Source organism: Coenobita brevimanus, chromosome 64 (genome assembly GCF_032717465.1).
Source record: "Coenobita brevimanus isolate Jiangsu-jjx chromosome 64, ASM3271746v2, whole genome shotgun sequence".
NCBI classification, from domain to species: domain Eukaryota; kingdom Metazoa; phylum Arthropoda; class Malacostraca; order Decapoda; family Coenobitidae; genus Coenobita; species Coenobita brevimanus.
In genome coordinates this window covers 10,697,233-10,706,081 of record NC_137017.1, presented here as the reverse complement: position 1 = coordinate 10,706,081, position 8,849 = coordinate 10,697,233, and the positions used below count along the sequence as shown (strand labels likewise).

The 8,849-nt window shown below is 44.5% G+C and overlaps 1 protein-coding gene across 1 annotated transcript in view; it reads left to right on the top strand.

Annotated features, from left to right (window-relative positions):
* The window catches only part of LOC145404646 (putative 3',5'-cyclic phosphodiesterase pde-5), a 207,739-nt gene extending 200,779 nt beyond the window's left edge, over positions 1–6,960 (top strand). The window contains exons 15-18 of the mRNA XM_080276170.1: positions 3,198–3,367; positions 4,883–4,994; positions 5,314–5,394; positions 6,661–6,960. Of these exons, the coding sequence (XP_080132296.1) occupies positions 3,198–3,367; positions 4,883–4,994; positions 5,314–5,394; positions 6,661–6,960 (663 nt within the window). The remainder of the gene's footprint in view (positions 1–3,197; positions 3,368–4,882; positions 4,995–5,313; positions 5,395–6,660) is intronic.
* The last annotated feature ends 1,889 nt before the right edge of the window (positions 6,961–8,849 follow it).

Below are 8,849 nucleotides of genomic sequence, written 5' to 3'. Positions count from 1 at the left end.
CCTTCCGTTCTTTCAATCTCCTGTCTCTTACTGTCTTTCCCCCAAAAGTTCCCAGGACCTTTAATTCCTTCTGCCAGATATCTCGCACTCTCTCTCTAAAAGTTCCCTCTTCCTTACACTTCCCTCTACCTGATATCTTGCAGCGTCTCTCCAAAATTTCCCTGTTCCTGTAGTTCCTCGTACCTGATATCTCGTACGGTCTCCAAGTAGTCCCCTGCTCCATCCTTACCTTTCATTTTGTATATCGTACCATCTCTCCAAAAATTTCTTGTTTCTTCAGTTCCTTCTACCTGTTGTCTCAGTCCCCCCCGAAAGTTCCGTGTCCTTCAGTTCCTTCTGTTTCACATCTCGTACTGTCTCACCATGTTCGTTCAATTCCGTCTACTTGATCTATCGTACAGTCTCTCCAAAAGGTCCCTTTTTCTTCATATCTCGTAAACATGTCTTGTAAACAGTTATCATTTTTCGTGACGGCGTAGAAGGAAGGCACTCTGAGAAGTGATTCCATTAAACATTTGAATCTGGTGACTTTTTTATTTAATTTATACTTGCTAGTTTCATACGAATGTACGCATCGAAGGAAACACCTCATTCGTTGAAAGAGTTAATGCAGGCACCATCTAACACCAGCAGTTCGAACAGCCTTCCTATAGCTGAATAAAATAGCCTGACGGTAAGGAGCATGAAAAATAAGGCACGTCATCATCGTGAAGGGGTTAACGAGGCAAAAAACCATGGAGGTAGTACAGCATCTGCAAGGCTTACCATTGTCCTCTATTGCTTGATTTTCTGATACCCGGGAACTACCTTTGAGGTGAACCACACTCACTTGCTTCATTCCCATTCTTGTGTTGCCTCTAAGTTCCTCGAAGTATTGTTAACAAAACTTGGTTGTGTTTGTCCCTAGTGTTTTGTAAGCCCCACCACCACTCTTACCAGAAAAGTACGAAAGGTTTCAATGCGCTGAACGATATCGTGTGGGGATATTGAGAAAAATAAAGTTACTTGGTTGTTACTTTTCTTTCCCTTCGCTCTCCCCACCTATCTAAACCTGTATTTTCACTTTATTTTTCTCCATCCTTCTTTTTTTTCATCTCTCCTCTCCATTTCTTTTCTCTTTGTCCTTTAGCACCCCATACCACCTCTTCCTTTTCCCCTCAGGTCCCACCGTCATGCCTCCTCCTTTTTCTCTCTATCCCTCACTCCCACCCACTCAGTCTTTTTTACAACCTCAGACTTGTCGTATATTTTTGATATATCAGTGAGAATGTAAGTCAAGAATTGGATTTACTGCCGCAGCCCCCCACTATCTCTTTTCCTCTTTCCCCTGTCCCCACTTTCCATCCTCCTCTCTCTCCTCCCCTTCCCCTGTACCCATTTCTCCTGTCCCCTCCTCCCTCGTCCGCCTCCCCATGTTCACCCTCTCTCCGTATCCTCCTCTCACCTCGCACCTGCCCGCCGTTCCCCTTGTCATCCAACCCGTTTCACCCTCCCCCTTCATCCCCGTCCCCTATCCCTCTCTCCCCCTCCTTCCCCCCTCTCTCCTCAACCCTTTGTCCACTCCCCGCCCCCCTGTCTCGCTCTCTCCTCAACCCTCTGTCCCCTTCCCCCCCCCCTCTCTCTCTCTCTCTCTCTCTCTCTCTCTCAACCCTTTGTCCCCTTCCCCTCTCTCACCATGTATACTCCTCATTTTGTTCTCCTCGGTTCCTCCCCACCCTCCCTGCACTTCCTTCACCCTCTCCCCTCACTCCACCTTCACCCCTTCCCATGTTCCTACCCTCCCTCACCTCCCCCGTTTCCTCCCTCCCCACGCCCCTTCCTCTCTGTTTCCGTGTCCTCTCCCTTTCCTTGTCTCCCCGACCCTTCCCCTCCTCCGTCTCCTCCCCACTCCTCGTCCCCTCCGTCCCTTTTATGACTCCCTTCCAAAATTATGAGTCTTGAAAGTTTAATGTGGAATTTCAGGAACTCTGGAAGTGGTTGGTTTTATATCGGCACGACCTTGTTTAACCTCTTCACTTCGATGACAGTTTTATTAAGTCTAGATGTAGGACCTTGCGTAGTGAAGTTAATTATCTCTTCACCAACAGAGGCCTTTCCGCAGCTGAGTAAAATCGTCTGGTTGTAGCGAGAACAAAACATAAATCGTCTTAACCCGAAAAAGTTTTGAAAGATCTTCGGCCTTTTTTTTTTCTTTCATCCTTCTACCAGCAGAGGCATCCCCTGGACTATATAGTAATTTTTTGTATGGCCGTAGCAAATATATAAAATACAAGACGTTCTCCTGACACTGAAGGGGTTAGAAGCAGTCCCCATTATCTCCTGATACTAATGGGTTAATGGAGATAGTTTTTTCTTTTATTCTTTAACCACTTGAGGTTTTTCTGAACTGAGTGGAGTTGTCTGGGGTAGTCAGCAATTTTTTCCCCCCTCCATCAGGCACCCATTAGTGTTACTCCTTTGTACGGTGTCATTCTTCGGTATTTACTTTCATTTCGTCATTTCATATTCTCTTATTTTTGCTTATCACCTCATTGTCTTCCACTATCACTCATTTTCATCTCAGTTTGCCAGTGACACTTTCACTTCCTTTTCTCCGTCCTCACTTCATTTTCTCCAACCACGCCAGTTTGTCTCATAATATTCGTGTGCTCCAGCCATCTTTTTAAATTTCATTTCTTATCCCACATTCTATTTCATTTTTCCCCGCGAGTCACCTTCCCTTAATCCCTCCGTTTTTACCGCACCAATTACGTTCACAACCTCTCACATTCACCAAAGTTCCCCTTTTCCCCTGCAAGGACATTCACCCAACTTCCCCTATTTTCCTCAGCACTTAGCTTCGCCTTACATTTCTCCCATGGTCTCCACTTCCCTGTTCTCCCATGACTCGCTGCCAACTCAATTTCCTCCCCAGTTGTACTCTTCACCATTTCCCTACCATTCACTCCCACCTCACTTTCCTCCCCATTTCCGTATCACTCATTTTCACCTCACATTCCTCCCTAATTCTACACTTCCTCTCACTTCACCTCACCTCCTCTCCAGTTGTGCACCTCCCCATCATTCACCTCTTCTCACATTCCACCTCATTCTTACGCCTCCCAGTTTCCACACCACCCAGTTCACCTATCCTTCCCAGTTCAACGTTTCCCCGTTCCCCATCACTTTCGCCTCACTCTCGCCCCTAATACCCACAGGATGGCCACAACATCTTCAGCAAATTGACCTCCAACGAGTACAAGCAGGTCCTGGGCAACATCAAGCACTGCATCCTGGCGACAGACCTTGCGCTGTTCTTCCCCAATAAGGCGAAACTCATCAAGCTCATCGACGACAACGAGTTCGACTGGGAGAATTTGGAGCACAGGTGTGTGTGTGTGTGTGTGTGTGTGTGTGTGTGTGTGTGAGAGAGAGAGAGAGAGTAAACGCAATCCCTGGTTCATAAAGACCGATGATGTTGACAAATCCCATTCAGACAGACAGACTGAAACAATATTAGGTTCTTTAAGATCTGACGATGTTGATGTTTCTTAATCACTCGGGAGGAAGGGGGGAGAGAGACCATGCACAATTATTAGTTCACACACACACACACACACACACACACACACACACACACACACACACACACACACACACACACACACACACACACACACACACACACACACACACACACACACACACACACACACACACACACACACACACACACACACACACACACACACACACACACACACACACACACACACACACACACACACACACACACACACACACACACACACACACACACACACACACACACACACACACACACACACACACACACACACACACACACACACACACACACACACACACACACACACACACACACACACACACACACACACACACACACACACACACACACACACACACACACACACACACACACACACACACACACACACACACACACACACACACACACACACACACACACACACACACACACACACACACACACACACACACACACACACACACACACACACACACACACACACACACACACACACACACACACACACACACACACACACACACACACACACACACACACACACACACACACACACACACACACACACACACACACACACACACACACACACAGTCACGGAGCTATTCGTCTTGTGTGCAAAGCTTGAATGGTGATTGCAAGGAAGTGTGACCCATTGACGCCGGGCACCATGATGATAATTCTCCTGGTGTAGGTTTTTTCCCTTTTTTTTTCTGTATCCTACCCACCTTGTATAGTAAAATGAGAATAAGGATATGACGACGACGACGACGATGGGGATGAGTATGTGGATGAGGATGAGAGAGTATGTAGATGTGGATGAGGATGAGAATGAGGATGCCATGAATTTCATGAAGTTTCGTATCAGAACATCCGGGTTTGGTGTGTCATGAATCTTTTTACATTTTTCAAAGCACGTCATAAGGAATCAGCATTATCATCCACATTAAAATGTCAAATGTTGTATGCACTTAGTAGTAGTTGTAGTAGTAGTACGTAGTAGTAGTAGCAGCAGCAATGGCAGCAGCAGCTACAGCAAGAGCAGTAGTAGTAGTAGAAGTAGTAGTAGTATAGTAGTAGTAGTAGTACTAGTGGTGGTACAGTGGTAGTAGTAGTAGTAGTAGTATTGATACAGTAGTAGTAGAAACAGTGATACAGTAGTAGTAGTAGTAGTAGTAATAGTAGTAGTAGTAGAAGGATGAGGTGGACGATAAAGTGGAGGAGGGGGAAGAGGTCGAGGAGGTGAAGGCATGTCACCAGCATGAAATGGTCTTTAAAACTCAGTTTTATTTTATTTTTTTATTTTCCCAGACTGCTGCTTCAGGCGATCGCCATGACTGCGTGTGACCTGTGTGCGTCCACCAAGCCATGGGAGGTGCAGGTCGAGACGGTCAAGGTCATATTTGAGGAGTTCTATGAGCAGGTCAGGGGAAGAGAGAGAGAGAGAGAGAGAGAGAGAGAGAGAGAGTGAGTTCGAAGAAAAATTTACTAAAATAAAGGTATTAAACTGGTCTGTTCAAGTATCTCCGAAATGAATGAAAGTATGTGCACTTACTTATGTCATTGTGTGTGTGTGTGTGTGTGTGTGTGTGTGTGTGTGTGTGTGTGTGTGTGTGTGTACTGCACTTGCGTATGTGTGCATTGTGTGTATTATGTGTATGTACAGTATGTACAATATGTAGGTGTACAAGTGCTTGTGTATGTGTGTGGCAATTTGAACCAATGTCTCCATCCCACTCCAGGGTGACGCTGAAAGGGCGGCTGGCAAGGACCCGATCCCCATGATGGACAGGAACAAGACGGACGAGCAGGCGCAGTCCCAGGTGAGGGTGCAGGGGCTCACCTACGCACTCCTTTCGTATCACATTTTATTATTTATTGGTCATACTCTCACATCACATTCTGATTGATTCTTTTCACTGTCATCTCACATTATTTAAATATTCACTTCCATTTGCCAGTTTATATTGATTTTTCTTTCTATCAACCTTTTTCTCTTTATTCTATCACATTTTATTATTTATTAGTCGTACTCCCGCATCACATTCTTTGCTGAGTCTTTTCACTGTCATTTCACATTTAAATATTCTTTTCCACTTGCCAGTTTATATTGATTTTTTTTCTCTCATCCAATTTTTCTTTATTCTTCTTCCTCTTATCTCACAATTTTCCTCAGATTTATGGAGTTCTTCTTTCTTTCCCCTGTCATCTTCTCCTGTCTCATTACACCTCACATTCTACTTTTTTCCTCTCCATCACACTCATACTCTTCCTTGTTCCTCTTCCTCATACCTCACGCATCGCATCTCCTACTTTCCTTCCCTGCTCTCACATCTTATAAAATTAAGCCTCTCAGAATCTCACAAGGCCTTCTCAAGTATTTCACTCTAATGGCACTCCTCTTACCCCTTATTATGAAGTCCATTCTCTCGTTCTCACTCCGTCGCCTTCATGATCCTTTTTTCCTGAAATATAAACCCTGCAGTATTGATACGTTTCTAAGTCTGGCTGTCCATACTACACCACGGTTTCATTTAGGTTAGAGTAAGGGGATGATGAAGGCTCTATGTAACGTTTCCTTTACAAAAAAAAAAAAAAAAATCGTTAAATATGATCACCAGGAGATAGGTAAGATACTAGCAGGACGTCGTCGAGCTGAAGAGATTAACTTAGTCAGACCCCTTCGCCATGGTATTTTTTTTTTTTTTAATTCTTTCCACCAAACGTTTTAGCTAGAGGAGATTAATTGATATTTTTTCAGACCTTCGTTACAGGAGGTTTTTCCTAATATGACAGTCTAATGCTGGGAGGAAAAATGTTGAAAGGCGTCATCGAACTGAAGAAGTTAGTCTGGGAGATTATAGTCTGATGGCAACCATTTATTTCCATTTATAGTAGTAATTTAGGGAAAAAATTATGAAAATGTTTGCACTATGTATTTTAGTGACTTGATTGCACACGCCTGACTTGGATGATCCAATGAAATGGATACATTCCCTACATCACTAGACATACTGTTGATAGCTGAGCCTGCATCTCAACAGCGAAATATCCACATAATTCGTATCTTCAAAATGTAACTCTTCCAGGTTGGGTTCCTCTCTGGCATCTGCATACCTTGCTACGAGCTGATGGCCCGCCTCCTGCCCGAAACCAGTATGCTGCTGGAGGGATGCAAGAAGAACCTGGAGCAGTGGAAGGAGATAGACGAAGAGAAGAAGAAGGCGGACAGCAAGAAGAAGGAAGAGGAGGGGGAGGAGACGGACACGGGAATAGAGGAAGTGAATGAGGAGGAAGAGGAAGAAGGAGAGGAGACACTGGAAGATATTGATGATGAGTGTATTAATGATGGAGAAAAAGGGGAAGGTTGTGGAGGAGGAGGCACGTAAGAGAAGGAGGATGAAGTCTGAAGACTTAGACTTGTGGCCGCATTATGTATCAAAAAATACCTCTAATAGTTGTGTACGTACGCCGCGTGGCATTACTTTAACACTAGACTGTAAGGGAGTTTGTGCTAATCAAAATAGATGGTTGATGGAGAACATTATACGATCGGAAGAGTATTGCGCAGGAGGGGTCCGATGACATCGTAAATGATCAGTATAGCTCGTGTTGGCCCAAGAAGATTACTTAATAATTATCTGAGTGTATATGCGATGATAATACTGATTACGAAGTGTCCCAAGCAAGCGATATATGGTATGCTCATTGAAGCACGTCTGCCCATGTGGGGTAAAATCATCGAGCATTTTGCAGTACCCATCGCCTGCGGTACCAGAGGGTTGTTGCACGTGGAGTGCACCGATACATTTTCGATCGAGTGTACAGCGCAATGCTCGATTCGTGTGATGAACTGGTATGTTGAAGGTGCGAAAGTTACTCAGTAGAAAAGCCCACAACACTGCATTTGTTGATTTTGCGTTATGACGTTAAGGATGAGAAGTTAGTACTGCTTACAAAATCTCGGAGGAACCCGGGCATAACACACGGAACCAAAGACTTGTTCTCTGCCCTCACTCTGACTCCTGCAAGCAGATGAACCCAGTGAAGGGCTGGCAAGTGAACTGGTGGGTAGAATTTAAGGGACCTTATTGTTAAGACGGAGGGCGCAAAAGTGTGGACAACCCTAAATTTTTAACGATAATTCTTGAAACATGTGGTGATACTAGAAGAAGTCCGACCTCTTCGTATCGTTCCTGACTGCACTCTGATGTGGGATGCAGGCTGATCACATCAAACAGTTATAGGTGTTCCATACAGTAAATGACAGTGAAAAAATTATAGGCGTCCTCACACACACCTTTGCGCTCTCAGTTTTAATAGTACAGCCGAGAGACACTGACAAGTTGACGGAGTGAAACGTATATACTTACAAGTTATAGATTAACGGTCTTGTAAATGCATAGGTGATATACATATTATATATATATAGGATGCTATTCTTATATAGATTGTTCCTTTAATATATATTATGCATAAATTTTTTGTTAAGTTAGTCTTGCAAATTTTGCTGTTGATCAGAGTTAGGGTTACATATACTGTAAGTAGATGAGTAAGCAAGTATCCTACATCATTAAAGTTACTGTAGCACATACAACGCTGTCCTGGACCCCGTGGTGCAGGCGCAGTTGGGGACAAAAGTTTGCCAAATACCTCACCTATTCTGTTTCTTACCTTCCTTTCCTGGCTGATATTTGACCGCCATTACTGGCTAATATCGCTTAGCTGAGTGAGGCGTGATATGTTTCTCTGCCGGTAGATGATTAGAAATGCTAAGGAAGAATGTGATGGAGATGCCCCAGGTGTGAAGACGACGCAGTGGTATATTTGGTTAACTTTTGCCCCTAACTGCACAGCCCAAGGTTCATCGGTCCTAGACGGAGATTCACAAACAGGCTTACGATAAATTCTCAGTCGTAGCTAAGGTTTGTTTAAGCAGGGAAAGGCTGGGAGAGGACAGTATAGTATCTTACCTTGTCTGTTGCCACTGTGAACATTGTTCTTAGTTACGAGAAAGAAGCCACCGTAAGTTATTTTGTGCATCACGATCCTGTACGGCAAAACACACACACCACATTGTCAAGCAAGCACCTTTTCACCTCTGTCGCACCTCTGCTCTGCCTCACTTCTGGCACCCCTACTTTGCCTCGTTCCATCGCACCTCTACTCCGCCTCACTTCATCACACCTCTACTCTGCCTTACTCCATCGCACTCCTACTCTGCCTCACTGCATCGCACCTCTACTCCTCCACTCTATCGCACCTATACTCTGCTTCA